The sequence below is a fragment of the Dendrobium catenatum genome, unplaced genomic scaffold, assembly GCF_001605985.2.
Source record: "Dendrobium catenatum unplaced genomic scaffold, ASM160598v2 fragScaff_scaffold_1177, whole genome shotgun sequence".
Lineage (NCBI taxonomy): Eukaryota > Viridiplantae > Streptophyta > Magnoliopsida > Asparagales > Orchidaceae > Dendrobium > Dendrobium catenatum.
In genome coordinates this window covers 335,583-352,908 of record NW_021319639.1, presented here as the reverse complement: position 1 = coordinate 352,908, position 17,326 = coordinate 335,583, and the positions used below count along the sequence as shown (strand labels likewise).

General features: G+C 34.2%; 1 protein-coding gene across 4 annotated transcripts in view; it reads right to left on the bottom strand.

Annotated features, from left to right (window-relative positions):
- Positions 1 to 8,677: 8,677 nt before the first annotated feature.
- LOC110106919 (calcium permeable stress-gated cation channel 1) overlaps positions 8,678 to 17,326 on the bottom strand; it is a 71,379-nt gene continuing 62,730 nt past the window's right edge. For all 4 annotated transcript variants that reach the window (XM_020837008.2, XM_028698907.1, XM_028698906.1 and 1 more), the window contains 2 exons: positions 12,077 to 12,310; positions 8,678 to 9,117 (listed from right to left, as the gene is read on the bottom strand). In XM_020837008.2, coding sequence (XP_020692667.1) covers positions 8,854 to 9,117; positions 12,077 to 12,310 — 498 coding nt within the window. In that variant the 3' untranslated portion in view covers positions 8,678 to 8,853. The remainder of the gene's footprint in view (positions 9,118 to 12,076; positions 12,311 to 17,326) is intronic.

Here is a 17,326-nt window from a genome sequence, read left to right as displayed (position 1 = left end):
ACCTAAGTATGATTTTAACTCAATGGGTCAACCTAGCACAGGAGCCCTCCAACTTTAGCATACTAACTCCTAAGGAGTTCCTACTTTAGTCCCCATAGGTTATGAATAAGCCTTATCTTTAAGGGATCCTTAAGAACCACTTGGGCCACCTAGATCCACCTTAGTTAAATATATTCAAATTAAGATTGATTGAGGGATCTTATGTAAATAAAGACATGTGAATGCAATTAACTAAATTTAGGCCACCTAGTTATCTTATGATGTCCCTTTAGAGCCCTAGGATTTAGGTAAACACTTAGGCACCAAACCCAAGCATTATCATCAAATATAACATTTTAAACTAGTTTTGTTTCGTGAAATCACCTCCTTTAGCAATCTAGGATTCACTCAAATACACCCAAGTCCTAATGGAATTAATCCCACGCTAAGAGGAATCAATAAAGCTCATATACCCACATGGACCCCTCTAGTCAAGTCCTAAGGGCTTAAGCAAACGGAGCTCGAACTTTTATTTGGTCCAGTGAACGTACGTAGAGCTACGTTCGGCCGGCACTAAGATCACAGGCACAAAACGAGAAATACCGAGCAATACCAACAATGACGAGAAATACCATTATGTGAAGACAAAATACTGAGTACGTAATACCGAGTAATCAAAAAAAATACCGAGTTTTTTCTAGAAAAACTCGGTATTTTTTATGATTACTCGGTATTGCTCGGTATTACTCGGTATTGATCTACACAGAGCGGTATTCCTCGTTATTATCCAAGAATACCTAGCAATACCGACCAAATACCGAGCAAAAACCGAGTAACAATCCTCTGACCGAACGTAGAGCTACGTCCGGTCAGAGGACGTAATAAAAGTTCCCTTCTAGAGGTTTTAATATTTCAAACTCCTTCATTTTTTCCTCCTATCTTTGGAATGTCTTGGTTTCCTCTTGCCACATGGAATCCACCGTCTTAATGACCAATACCTATGGACATAGCCTCCAAGGCCATTAATGGCCAATTATTTAAACATCATTTTGGTTGGGGTTTGGGGATCAAACTGAGTATTTTTATTCTGGCAAGCAGTGAAAACCTTAAGTGTTGGCCCGTGTAAATTGGTGTGGGTTGCATGCTAGGTCGACCGGGGTTCACTGGCCTAAGGACAGTACTTTCTCGTCACAAAAAAAAAGTATTTTTATTCTTCGGCACTCTTAAAATTTTAATTAATAAATATTTATAATAAATTCCGCCAAAAATACCTCTTTTTTTAACCAACCTATTGCATGTGATTATAAAATTATCACATATTTATTATAACATCTCTATAGTACAATAAAAAAATAATCTTCCTTTGGGCCGATTATTTTATGCATAGACTTCTATAAACTTTTTAGCATTATTCAATTATGTATAAATCAAATAAATCGATCTAATAAAAAGATCACTTTGGTGATATATTAATTTAATTTAATTTAATTTAATTTTAAATTAATGAATAATAATTGCAAATGAAAAATATTTAGTTTATAAATATATATAGTCAATAAAATTAATTGATTTATTTATCAACTTTCTTATATAAGAAAATAGACATCGCACCTTACTAAAATCTAATACAGCAAGTAGAATACAAATACTCAGTTTACAAATCATCTTATTCTCTTACTATATACATATATAGGCAATTAATATTCTACGAATAAACTATAAAATGGAGAAAACATTAATTAAAAGACAGAAAAAAAAATTTGAATTATAACTTAACAAGTATAATTAATATAACTGTTGAGGGCTAGAATATACGCGGCGATAGAGTCTTAGCATTGCACGGATATCTAGCTCACACACAGAGAACATAAGATTTTTTACGTGGAAAACCCTGAAATGGGGAAAAACCATGAGACCTAGCCCAGTTGAAATGATTTCACTAGAATTTGAGTTGATTACAGTGGACTGACTCATCCCAGAGGGCGATCAGATTACAAATGTCAACCGTATGGTTGAAGTCTAATGTAAAATATGGCATCACTTGGAAGTTGGGGTGTCAGTTAGTAGTCTGACAGCGACTTGACAGAATTCTGGTGTGAGTTGATGGTCTTGCAAAGTTTAGGGCCTTAAGTATTGGTCTGGCGGAGTTCATGCCTTTAGGCGGGGATCCGTCGAGGGCTTCAGGTGGTGGTCCGGCAAGGCGAGGGCCTCAAGTGGTGGTCCAGCGAAGGCGAGGGCCTCAAGTGGTGGTCCGGCGAAGGCAAAGGCCTCAAGTGGTGCACCGGCAAAGGCGAGGATCTCAGGTGGTGCTCCAACGAAGGCGAGGGCCTCAGTGGTGGTCCGACGAAGGTGAGGGCCTCAGGTGATGGTCTGGCGAAGGAAAGGGCCTCAGGTGGTGGTCCGGCGAAGGCGAGGGCCTCAGGTGGTGGTCCAACGAATGCGAGGGCCTCATGTGGTGTTCTGGCGAACTCAGGCGGTGGTCGAGGAGGAGCTTTTTCCTTTTCTTATTTCTCTTCTCTTCTTACTTGGATCCCCTTTCAAGAGAAATGAGAGGGCTATTTATAGATTTTTGGAGTGGCATGGCCCGTAAATAGGTGATAGATTAAGAGTAAATGGAGAGTGGTTGGATGGACGGCCAATGTTGAATCCTTTGATCATGAACCGTTTGATGGTCATTTGAATGTCTTAGTGATGTTGGAATTCAGTGATCTTAGGCTCGTTGGATTTGTCTCGTCTAGCCGCTCGATTTGATTATAAGCTTGTTATGTTTGGAAACCATTTAGTAATCCAAATTGTTGTTTGAACCTTCCAACAATGCTTCGGGTCCTTGATTTGGAGCAATGCATTTATAAAAATAGATTAATACAACCTTTATGTATATAAAATATTCATTTACTCAATAACGACATGCACATTTTATGAGCTCGAGTTCGACTCATTAACAAACTCATGAGTCAAGCTTATCGAGTCATGATTTCAAGCGCCTATAGTCGAGCTTGTATATTAAACGCGTTCGAGTTCGAGCTTAAGCCTAGCTCGGCTCGAAAGCTCGTTGAGCCGTTCGAGTAAATTAAAATATATTTAATTCTTAATTTAAATAAGTATTATATAATATATTTTAATAATTTAAATTAATTTTATATTAAAAAATTAAATTCTAAAAAGGTGTATATTTTTAATTTAAAACTAAGAAATCCAGTCGTGCTCGAGGCTATAATTTTTTAACGAGTCGAGCTCGAGCTTAGTAAACAAACTCGATTAGGTAGATGCATGACTCTACTTAACTCGTTTACACCCATTGTTCTGCAAGCAGTTTTTAAGTCAGTTACAAATATATTCTTGAAAAGAAAACCCTCAATTCATCTTCTACAATTTCAAACAAAAATGTGTATGGAGAAACGATTACGGTTGTCAATATTGGATCAGATCCGAAAACCCGACCCGAAATTTCGGTTTTAGGTTGACCCAAACCCCAAACGGGTCAGGTTCAGGTCAGAAAAACCGATCCGTTTGCAAAATCGGGTCGGGTTCTGGTTGACCCGAAAATCCGGGAATGACCCGAAAAAAGTTACCTTCACAGCGTAGTAACGAGCGAGAGACCTTCGTCGAAGGAGCGAAATCGAACTGCAACGAAGGAGCCGAAGAAGCGACTCTTGCAATCTGCACACCTCCTAAACAAGTCAGAAAGAAGCCGAACAGCAACGAGAAAGTTACCTTCACAGCGAGTGAGCTCCAGTCGTCGAAGCTTAGAAGGAGCGAAGTTGAACTGCAACGAAGGAGCCGAAGAAGCGACTCGTGCAATCTCCATGCCTCTTGCCATCCTGTGGAAGTCGGAACAAAGCCTAACATCAATAAAAAAATGGAGAAAGTTACCTTCACAACGAGCGAGCTCCCGTCGTCGACGAAGGAGCGAAGTTGAACTGCAACGAAGGAGCCGAAGAAGTGACTCAAGCAATCTCCACAAAATATACAGGTCAGGTCGGGTTGACCCGAACCCAAAGTGGGTTGGGTTTGGATCCGAAAAATTGTCCTGTTTGCAAAAATGGCTCGGGTTGACCTAAACCCGCATAGGCCGAACAGTGCCTAATCAATTATAGGTTTAACCCAAACCCGACCCGTGACCTGAAATTGACGCCCCTAGAGACGATGAATGTAAATGACGAAGAAAAACAGTGAAGAAGATTCCATTTGATTACTCGGTTTCTAAAAATAGAAGTGAAAAAGTGATTGAAAATTATTTACAAGTACTTCATACTTGTAAACTACAATTTTTTTTTAAAGAAAACAATTCTCAAAAGTAGATTTTCTTTTTATAAAAAATCTCAAATAAATAATTAATTACATGATTGGAGAGAATTATTTCTAATTGATTTAATATGACAATCAAGTTCTAATATCATTTCTTGGAAACAAATAGAGAGAAAAAAAACTCATCGTCCTGAAATTCTCAATATGAATTTCAAAGAAAGTAACAATTTCGATCAGTAAAAAAATTAAAAAATGAATTATGAAATTTATATTAAGTTATTAATAAAAAATAAGATAAATGTTTATTTAAAATGTTACTTCCTTTAAAACAAGATAAATTTGAAATAATAATAATATATGGTATTTCTCGTTTTGTGCCTGCGATCTTAGTGCCGGCCGAACGTAGCTCTACGTACGTTCATCGGACCAAATAAAAGTTCGAGAGAGAACAAGTTCTTGTTCATATTGACAACTTCAGCAAACGACTTAGATTTTATTAAAATGAAATCTTCAAAAATGCTAAACAAGGAGCTCTTGGACATCATACACCATGGCAGTAAGTAGAGAGAAATATTCAAATAACATAATAAATTATAATTACATACTACTACAACAACACATCTTTATCCCACTACATAGGATCGGTTACATCTTAGACTTTGTTTGGAACAGCTTTCTTATTATTTTCTAAAGTAGCTTTTTAGTACAACAATTTCTAGTTTAAGGGGTTTCTTTTTTACTAAAAAATAACTTTAAAAAAGAGAAAAAAAGCTGTCCAAAACGAAGGCTTAGACTCACATCATAACGACAACTTTCATTTATCAAGTTAATATTAACATCATGGACTCACATCACCTGATACATATTTATCAGAGCCACTAACAGTCACAAAAGAGACTTCGAGAAACACGTTCTAAACTATGATAAGATCTCATGATCCATATCTCCAATTAACAATATGTATGATACATAAATTTATGGATGTTAATATTTGACACAACTTAAAAAACTGGCCATCTCGGGTCGAGTCTGGGTGGGGATTTCTGACCTGTTTGTAAAAAAGAGTAGGCTTCGGGTCATGTAAAATAACAGCGGGTCAATATCAAGTTCGACCAGAACTAGACTCGAAACACATTTTTTACACCCATATGTAAATCAAAATATACGATCATATACCAATTTTGTGCAACTTCATCACAAATTATTTTTTTACTGAAGAATTGATCATACAACAACATCAAGTTTTTATCCCACAGCATGGGGTCGACTACTTGATTATACACTAGACAATAATTTCAAATCATCTTAATAAGCAAGATTGTGTTATATCATATCATACTTGATTTGTTAATCATAATTTCTTATATAAGGAGGCATGACATATAAGACAGCAATTCAAGTGATGGCATAAATATCATTAATACTAGCACATAAACTATCATATCATTTCATCACATTCATGTTGGAACAGAGAAAAATTGTCATGAAGTGGGATGCTCATTCATGCACTATTATTCATTTCATTTATTTCATATCATGGCCATACAAGTTGAACTAGAACTATCAACCTAAGACCCTTTGGCTATATACTCCCCTAGAAAGAGAACATCATATCATAAGGATTTATGTGGTTAAATGATATTCTATAATATATACATCTATACATAGATATTTTCACTACTTTCAGAGAGATGAGTAAAAGGATAAAAATTATTTTCCCACACAATTTTTACCACTTTTATCTCATTAAGATATTCTTCTCTCACTAAATTTAGGCTTCGTTTGAGCTGACTTTCTTAACTCTTCTTAAAGTAAAATTTTCGTACTAGAAAGCTGCTTTAAGAAGCAGTAAGAAAATCGTCCCAAATGTAAAATGTCATCATCACTTCCATAAGATCGATATAACACCCTTGGTCACCTTTTAAGTATTAATAAAAAGGAAGAAGTTTACTTCACCAAACACCTCAATCTAGATCAGGTTCCACTTCAAGCTAGGAATGTCTTCCACATTGTGAAGCTTTCATAACCTTTTCTCAATCTCCTACAAAATAGTTCTAACTTTTTTATGTAAAGTGAAACAACACACCTCAATCCACAATACAAGACTTCATAAGACTATCCACACTAAAGACCAATACACCACAGATTTCTTCACTTGCAACATTCACAGATTCACGCAACTAATTTGAACTATTTACACCATTCGCTTGTAGACAATCTCCTTTTACATGGATAAAGCTTGCCACATCATTAGAGCACATTATTATGAACTTTAGATTGGATCCTTCGCAAAGATTTGGATCTAGCCCCATTATTATATTTCCTTACATTACTGTCTCTACTTTCAAAATTCAGAGCAATAAAAGATCCTTAACTAATTATCATATCTTCTCAAGTCATATACACCATTAAGTTTTAGATTTATATAGTTGAATGAATTACTACTTGACATCAAAATTCTACAACTCTTTGGAAGTGATAAACACGTTAGGAAATACTTGAAAATCTCAAGTGAACCCAAACAAGAGAGACAAAAAAACAGCGAGAAAACTCTACAAGTTTGAGAAAAATCAGAGGAAAACAACAATTTTTATTGAGAAAAACAACTAACATGTGATCATCAATTCAAGAGGAGGATTAATCTCTCCCAACCTCTAGACAAATCTAGATCCCAAGACACCAAGACGGTCTCTCAAAATCAGCCACAAACCAAACATAACCCTAACCCTAATTTTCCCCCCTTACTTAAAGCATGCAATTAATCATTTAAGCCAAATGACAAATCAGCCCTTGCCGCCGCCTCCTTTGGCTCCAAAACATTTAAATTTGAATTAGTGGGCCCCATCTCCCTCTCCCACTCTCTTGCCGCTCGCCTCCTATACACTTAAGCGGGCCCTTGGCAAGGGGCAGGTTGGACCGGTCCACTAGGAACCAGTCTAACAGAACATCAAGCACAAGTGCCAAGATTACACAAATTTCATTGATGAAGTTCAAATCAACCAAGCTAAGGTGAATTCTAATCAGATTGAATTCATTGATATGCTCTATTTTGATAGCACTATTCGTAATTCTCAGATTGAAGAACTTCTGCACTACTAATAGATGTCTAACATTATTGCTTTGTAGTATACTTCGTTCTACTGAACTAAGTTTGGCTTATTTTGATTTAACTCGACCCAATTTGTTTTAACTAAATTTAGTTTGAATAAGGATTAACTTAGCATGAGTCACACTCGAATTTAAAATGGATCAACCAAGATTATAAACTTTGTTTTGCAGAAAGAAGTCAACAGTTGCACCCGTGATCTTCTCATCCAATATATTGAAGGATACAGTCTTCATCACTAACAGAGAGTAGAACCCTCAAATTTTGTTTGTCCAGGAAACTCAATCTTCTAGGGTCATAATTATAGGCTTCATTTTTTAGAGAGAGAGAGAGAGAGAGAGAGAGAGAGAGAGAGAGAGGGGTTTACTAATTCTAATACATGTAACCCTCAATGTGAATCATTAGATACTTGAAATCCATATCATACATCTTATCAATCCTCACTATCCTATCCCTAAAGGCTATTGTTTCCATTTTTATTGAGAACACCACAGCCCAATTTTGATATCAACTATTAGGAAAGCACTCGAATAAGAACATTGACAACTGCAAGAATTAGAAAAACAATTTGTAAAAAACAAAAAAAAAACACCAGAAAATAAGGACAAGTACTTGCATGGTCCTACACTATTCGCCTAAATTTACAATCATATAGAAAGATAGTTTCATTAATTTCAAAGATACTACAAGAAAAGTTTGCCTTATATATGAACTTGCTTAAATTTAATCAAAAATCTAAGAACCAGATTTTGTGTGAATGATTTTCAGATTTTAAAGGATTTAATTCAAAATATACCGAGAGAAATCAGACTCCACATCATGACTGGGTTGATGTATGCAATTTGCTTCTTTTACAAGAATTTTGAGTAGAAAATGAACTGAAAGTTGGGCCTAAGTGAAGTAAATGAAGAACTGCTGCTGCTAATTCCATACAATTTAAATAAACCAAAATAATGTGCATTATTTCATATCAAGATTTATGCCATCAAAAGAGAAAATTTTCCCAAAATTGAGATTTGCTAAGATTTATCCCCTGGTCATCTTTTTACTAGTACCTAACAACAACTCTCGATCAGTGAAAAAGACACCATATTAAAATTCAAAACTCTTGATGAAAAACATTTCCACGTCAACTTTAGTAACAAGTGCCTTTTAAAATTCTATGAAGAATTCCTGCAATTTCAGTTCAAAAAAATTACTAAGGCTTCGTTTGGGACGGCTTTCTTACTGCTTCCAGAAGCAGCTTTTTAGTACAAAAATTTAAACTTTTGTACTAGAAAGCTGCTTTAAGAAGTAGTAAGAAAGCCGTCTCAAATGAAGCCTTACTCAGCGCACCATACTCAATTCTTTAGGTGAACAAGGTTCATGATTCTTCCATATCGAAAACTCAGCAGTGAGAACATAAAAACATAAAATGAAGAAGGGATAGCAAACTTACCAGACATCACACATGAAGCAATCTTGTAAGTAGGCCTACTGTACATGTGAACACACCACAACTATACAAAGATTAGCAAATTTCACAACTGCTGTTCTCTACCAATATCAGAAAGAGAGGGTGAAGCTGAGTCATTGTATTTGCTGGGCACTGGTGTGTTTCTGCGAGAAGACCTCTTGGTAGGTACCAGAACATTCTCAAACTCTCCATCCTTGTCAAAGCAAGAAACGCTGTCATCTTCATCCATCTCCTTGAATACTGGGTGGATATAAGCACTTAGAAGGAAGTTTTTCAAGTCCAGATTTGGCTCTTTGATACGTTCCAGGGTATCCTTCATCATGGCTTCCTGTTTGTGATAAGCAAAAACAAGATGCGTCAATAGAACAAAAACTTGATTAATTTTATAGGTTTGGATCACTCTTATGTTAGCCAGTTCGATATGCTGAATAGCAAGCAATTTTGTGAAACTTAAAAGAAAATTAACGGTTTGAGTTTTATTTCAGCCGTTGTGAATTCAACTTGAGAAGTTTGACAATAGTACAATCTTGATCAATACGAATAATCAAAATCAAGCTTTATAAATAGAATCTACTCATAATACCAGGTATGTTGAAGAGCACGAGAAGAAAGGGGATTAAAGTTTGACTAAATACACCTGCGGCCAACTAAATATTTTTATACCAGCAAATTTATGAACTGCAAAATGAGAAACTAAACAAAATCTCTCATATTCCTTGTTAAAATGAGGCTTCATGTAAATTTAAAGTCTTTTAGACATGTATGTGGTTTTATCAATGAATTGCAAATAGGCTATTTTTTTGTGATTCACAAAATGAAAAATAAGGCAAACTAACCATTGCTCCTGGCCCACTCTCACAGCATTCATGCTACTTGTAATTGAGTTTTAAAAGCTTATATTTGGTGAGTTCAAATATACTCTATTTATCAAGGCAACGTTTATATAATGAACACCCAATGCATGAGGCATCTTGTCAATATATAATCTATGAGGAGACTAATACATGTCATCCTGCAATTGAATTGCAAAACTTTTTTGTAATGCAAAACCATAAACTCAAATTGCTGACCTCGATGACTATAACAAGGTCAAGTCAATCAAACACGACCAAAGAGAAGAGTGAAAGATGCAACACTGTGCAAATGCTACCTATAATGCATGAACCAAAATTTGAATTCACTCAAACGTCATTCATTCATGAAACAAAAAGTGACAAAACAACTTAAATAGACACCCATATTGATCGCGGTCTTCGTGTGAAGAAAATAAAAAAATTCACCCAAGTGATATGACGACGCATCTCTGATTATGATTATGAATATGATTATGATTATTATTAAAATAAAAAAATATTTAAATTTAAAAAAAAAATTCTAATCGTACTTACTATACTATTGTTCCAATCTGCCAGAACAACTCCAAGATTCAATTGATTCAGACTCAACTACAACGAAAGTGAGAGGATAAAACCCACCATTTACCGCAATACCAATGGTGATATTTATGTCATAAACTGAGACAATTATGGTTTGGATGCCTCTAATCTGTCATGAGGACAATGATTTCTGTGACTGCTCGTGTCCCCCTCATTAGCTAGAATCATGTGGAATTGCATTTGTCAGATAGGATGATGCAGCAATTCGGGGATGTTTAGCCTTGTACCATTGAACTGACGGAGTGAGGATTTCATCGTGTGGACGGTTAAGGGAGAGCGGAGGTGGATTAGCTAACCTACCACAAAGGATACATTGAGTTGTGGAATAATTGGCGAGCGTACCTGACACGTGTGGCAACAAGGGGATGGAACAACGAAGCTTTCTGCATACTTACGGTGGTATAAATCATGGGCTTCGCTATACTTACTGAAAGCACCAATGCAACCGCCTGAAATTATGTATTATCGATTACTGAGGGATAAGATTGTGGTAGGTGATAATCTATGATGCACAGACACGGACACGACAACACGGCACAGACACGAATACGAGCACGTCAATTATCGAAAATATAGTACATGGACACAGGTTGGAAATGACATTATAGTTTTTATATTTTAAAAATAGTGTATAAAAATTAAATGAGTATAATATTAAAAATAATTTAGAAATGATAAGTCATTTAACTATAATTTGTGATTTAAATGATTAATATTAGGATGTTGAGAGTCGGGTGTCGATATTGTTTATCATTTATCGAGAGAGGAGACGACAATGCTGCCGAGAGTCAGGCATCGATGTTATGCAGTAAATATCGGACATCAATGTTAAGAGGGTGTTTATCGTTGATGTTGAGATAGCATTGGTCACCGATGTTGAGAAAGTGTCATACAAAGATGAGATGTCAAGTTGTGGGTGTAGAAATTGCTAGCGTCGAGCATCAATATCAAGACAATGTCATACTTTGATATAGAGATTGTTTTGAAATGGTGATGTTGTAACGATGTCATATTTCGATGTTGAGATGACATCGGACATTGTTGTGAAATCAAAGTCGTAATCTGCCAAAGAGAAATGAAAATGAGAATATTTGATGAATGGGATATCAAGTGCGGACGATTGATTTGACGTTGTGGATAGGAAATAAGTAATTTAGTTTTTTATATTTTAAATAAATAAAAAAATAAATACAAGAAATTATATTTAAGAAAATTCATAAAATATTTAAGACACGCGTGTCCAATTTGTATTTAATATTTTTTTTTAAACTGGGACGTTCTCGGCGTGTCCGACACATGTCGGAGGAGTTTTGGACTCGTGTCGTGTCGTACACTGCACGCTTCTTTGAGGAGAAATGTCGATGCATCATACGTGATAATCTTCACATTTATTTAGTATTTAAAGGTATTAGCATTCCGAATAGTTTGCTTATTACGTATCAATATGCCGGCTTGTTAGCATATCTCCAACCCAACGGGACTTACTTTATAGATAATAATTGATACAATTATACTAATTGATTATCCCTATTTCTAACCATAATTTATAGATAATAATTGATACTATAATAAATATCTATTTTAATGCACATCACGTTGATAATAATTGATACAGTAATAAATATCTATGTTAATGCACATCTCGTTGATACCATTCTCCAATAGGTACAAGTACTCTAATTCTATGCTTAATCATCAATAATAGAAAGAGCAAATCAATAAACTAAATTTTCTGTTATACTTATTTATCATCCATGCAGTCAATTTAAATTAAAGATCACAGCAAAAAAATAATAATAATAATAATAATAATAATAATAATAATAAAATTAAAGATCACAGTATAATTACCTGTAGTGGGTACTTCTTGAAAGCTGACTCATAGCGGCTCTTACAGAATTTATTAAACCATATTGTCAATATAGGAAGAGCAATGAGAAAAGGAGTTGAATTCGCAGCTTCTTTGGTGCTTAGCAGACCTAAAAGAAGAACTTGTGATATGATCAGTGCACAGATTATGCGACCATGGACATCCGGCCAGAATGCTGCTGCGCTCTCATATTCTTGATTATACACATTTATGACCTAAACAATACATTAAAAATGTTAATACACAAACATAGTGGAATATAGATATTATTATGATTAGTAAACAAACATGAGTGAAAACATTTAATCGCTAATGCAATCCTGGAGAGAAGCAATTAATTTAACAGTATTGTTAGCCCATTTTATGAATCACAATATTGCTACAAAAGTATGAGAAGCAAAGTATTAAACTGAGTTCGGACACCAGAATTTGTGAGAGCTAAGAAGTAAAAACACAGTAAAATATATACAGGTAACACGCATGATCAAGAAATTCTAGGAAAATTTTGAGTGAATTAACAAATTTAGAAAAAGGTAAAAAAACGTAATTCATTCATGATTCCTTGTACACTTATTTGACAGAGGGGGCTCAAAGTACAAAAAATATATAATAATTTAAAAAAAAATAATAATTGACCTATATAATGAAAACTAAGCAATTTATTCAATAAGAAAAATATGCTATAAATTCAAATCTCCGTGTGGACTAATTTGACATAAGTTACTCCAAAGACTAGATAATAACTAACCATATGCAACCATATCCAATAAAACAAAGTTAAATTAATTATATTATACTTTAACGTTGAATCATACTGTGGGCTCCATAAATTTGTGCCCCGGCCTCTCCGTGGCGCTTTCCTTTCTTATGTCGGTGAGGAGGGCTTTAACGAGTTCAAGTTCCAAGATAAATTTTCAAAAAGCATATTGGGATTTAGATAAGATACTACCCAGAGATTTCACCCTCATTTTTGTGAGGATTTTATGATATGAGTTCAGGTTTCCTATAGGCACAAGCCCCTATAGTTAATTATTCTTCCTGATAACGAGAGAGAACTTTCGATTAAGGCTAGTTGTTAGAATAGTCACTTAGTGCCCAGTGTATAGCAGTAGAATTAGATATTGAAAATTGAAAATTTTATCAACTATTACTAAAAGCATACAAGTATGATATATGTATAACATGTACATCATACCAAATGCAATAGTCATCTTGCAAATATATCATGTGAAACGCATGGAAATATATATGATATCTGAAGGAAACGAAATACCTGCATAGGCCCCGACGAGCGTGATGTATGTACACATGTGACATATGAGGATGATATGAGGGTCAAAAAAATAAATAAATAAACTTAAGTTCAAATCTAATCCATCTCTTTGAATAGAGAGTTGATACGATATGAACTACTGAACAAATACACAGTCATGGTGCCGACTTGAGTATTTGATTTTATATGTTCATATTAGATCATAAAGGTCTATTATCATAAAGATTCACTACTAAATGTCACGACCCGGCCCGACTAGCCCGAATTAATAGGACGGGAACAGACAGTCGTACGGAAAAACATATAAAATAATTAAAAGATAACAATTTATATCATAAAAGGCATAAACTTAAATGTCATCCAAACAACTTATGAAATAGCCACTAAACCATCAACATAATGGTTCTAATAATATCTTCAAAACACAACTACTAAAAACATAGCATAAATATAAACATAAACTCCAATAGACTCCTCATTATAAACCACTGACTCCTACACATAACAGAAAATATAAAACCTTTCTTCCTGAGATCCTCTACGAAGGTAGGTGTACTGTCGTCTCATTGTCATCACTTCTTAACACTATTTCCTTAAAAACATTTCCAATCGTAGGATAAGCCAACGCTCAACAGGTGATAAACATTTAACTTAAATTCAAGAACTATTTTTAAACATGTCATTAAATAGAAATTGAAACAATAAAATATCATAATAAATATTTGTAGGCATAAATTAACATATATTTCCATAATTATTTCTTGAAACATTTTCCCTTAATCTTTTTTCCTTTCTTTTTCATAAACTTTTCTTTCTTTAAATCCTTCCATTAAATGTATAAATTACATAATCATAATATATAATAAGCACCCATCTCGGAAGTACCAGAGTTTTGTACTGATCAGGTACACAGTCATTGGTCATTTATTGACCATTTGACTCCGAAGAACCCTATTATCATTTGGCTTCGTAGAACCTTTTACCATTTGGCTCCATAGAACCTCATTATCATTTGGTACTCTGGATCATCATGCACATGCAAATTCATAATATTTATATACATTAAGGAAACAAAAATTATTCATAAAATTATATGTTCTTCAATATTTTTCGAGTAATAAATATGGTATCATTTATGCCTTAAGTTTTGTTTAAAATATTTAACATTCTAATATCATGTTATAAATATAAACAATTAATGAAAAACTAAAGCAAAATAAAGAATTCATAAACATTAGCATATGAAATTTTGAAAGTGCAAAATTAACTTAATTAAATTTTATCGACTTAATTTAAATGTAACCACCTACCTCATAAGTATCAAATAACCACTACGATTCACGATGTCGCTTAGACACTTGTCGTCTCCTTAATCCACACCTAAGGATAATTACAAATAGACTAAGCATAAATCATAGATATTTTCAATAATTAAGATAATTAAAATTCTATTTTCGGATTTATTAAAAATCCAATTTTTAAGAATCCCTAAATCATCAATTTCATCATATCATCAAGCTAAACATTCTCCTAAACCTAATTAATAATTAGGTTAATTAATTTTTAAATTTATTTTATGAAAAATACAACTTCTTAAGAAAATTCAAATTTTTTATTTAGAAACATTCATAATACCCATATAAATCGTTTTTGTAAAAGCACCTTAATAAATTAAAAGTTTATGTAAAAACTCTTATTTTCAAATCTCAAAATAATTTGAGAAAATTTTCATTTCTATCGTTAAAACACCTCTCTAAACCTTTCTTATTGATTTTGTAAATAAGTTTTGGAAGAAAAACGCATTTTTGGAAAAAACTTAAATTTTTCCTTTCCAAAAATCTTAAAAATGAGAGGGTTTTGCTTCAAATAAAACATACATTCTTCTTCCCCTTAGTCTCCTCTATGATTTCCTCAAATTTTCTAGCCATAAAATAATCGCCGGAGCTGCCAGAGCCCTTGCCGCATACGCCTCACCCGTCCATCGGCTCCCTTCTTCGTTACTTTGGCCGAAAGAAATATGAGGGAAGGGGGTTCGATTTTCCTTATTTAGGAAGATAGGTATTGTCAAAAGACCGCTATGCCCTCACTTAAAACATTTCGGCTTTAAAAATAATTAGAGGTAGTTTGGGTATTTTTAGACTTCTAAAAATTTTATCTCCAAAATTTAGCAAAATTAAATATATGTTTTACATATCAAATCGTACAAAATTTTGCGTAGAATTTTATAAAATTATTTCCGTCGAAATCTGTTAACTTTAAATTTTCACTTAAATTTTGTCGCAACGCATTGAAATGCGTGTGACGCCTACAATCGTCGATTTTGGGTTTTATAATTTTCTCCTCCTAATAAAAATTTTGTTCTCGAAATTTAAAAGCAATTCCATAAATTAAAGTCATACCTTGGCCAAATAAATGAGGGTGGTTCTCACTCATTTCTGACTCCTCCCAAATTGCATCTTTTTCTGAACCATGTCTCCATAAAACAAGGGATTTTTTTTATTTCTCTACTGTTTAACATCATAATCAATGATTTTTTTAAGTTCTTCCACAAAAGTCAAGTTTGTTTGAATATCCACCACTTCAATACTAATCTTTTGGGCTTCATCTGAAATATACTTTCTTAAAGAAGAAATATAAAACACATTATGTGCTCCACTCATGTGTGCTAGTAGAATCAACCTATAGGCCACTTTTTCAATTCTTTCTGAAAATTCAAAAGGACCTATATATCTTGGGCTCAACTTTCCTCTTTTACCAAACCTCTTCACTCCCTTCATCGGACTGACCTTAAGGAAAACAAACACTCCCACCTCAAATTCAACAGGTCGGTGTTTGGCATCATAATATTTCTTCTGTCTATCTTGTACTTCCCTCAATCTTGGGCTCAACTTTCCTGTACTTCCCTCAATTTTCAATTCTTTCTGAAAATTCAAAAGGACCTATATATCTTGGGCTCAACTTTCCTGCTTTACCAAACCTCTTCACTCCCTTCATCGGACTGACCTTAAGGAAAACAAACATTCCCACCTCAAATTCAACTGGTTGGTGTTTGGCATCATAATATTTCTTCTGTCTATCTTGTACTTCCCTCAATCTGTCACAAATCATCCTTATCTTTTCTGTAGCATCATCTACCAAATCAGCACCAATAATCTTCTTTTCCTCTATCTTAGCCCAACTTAGAGGTGTTCTACACCTCCTATACAAAACCTCATAAGGAGCCATACCAATACTTACTTGAAAACTATTGTTGTAGGTAAACTCAATCAGTGGTATATATGTCTCCCACTTACCACCAAAATCAAAACACATAACCTGAGCAAATCTTCTAAAGTATGGATGATTCTTTCTTCCTGCCCATCTGTTTGAGGATGGAAAGCTGTACTTAAAGCAAGTCTAGTACCCATAGCTTCTTAAACCTTTTTTCACAATCTGGAGGTGAATCTTCCATCCTGATCTGATACTATAGACTTTGATACCCCATGCAATCTGACAATCTCGCTAATATACAGGCTTGCCAATTTCAACTAGATCAAATTGTTTGATAGGTAAAAAGTGTACAGACTTAGTTAACCTATCAATTATCACCCATAAAACATCACATCCTCTTCTGGATCTAGATAGACCAACCACAAAATCCATAGCAATATCTTCCTATTACCACTCAGGTATAGGTAAAGGCTGTAGAAATCCTCCTGGTTTCTGATGTTCCACTTTCACCATCTGACATGAAGTACACTTTGATACAATATCTGTCACACTTCTCTTCATTCCTAACCACAAAACACTTCATTTAAGTCCTGATACATTTTGTTACTGTCTGGATGTATGGTGTAACTTGAATAATGAGCTTCCTAAAGAATTTCTTTCCTTAAGTCACCAATATTTGGAATACATAATATGCCTCTATAACGTAGTAGTCCTTTAGCATCAAGCTCAAAATCTTCAATGTGTCCCA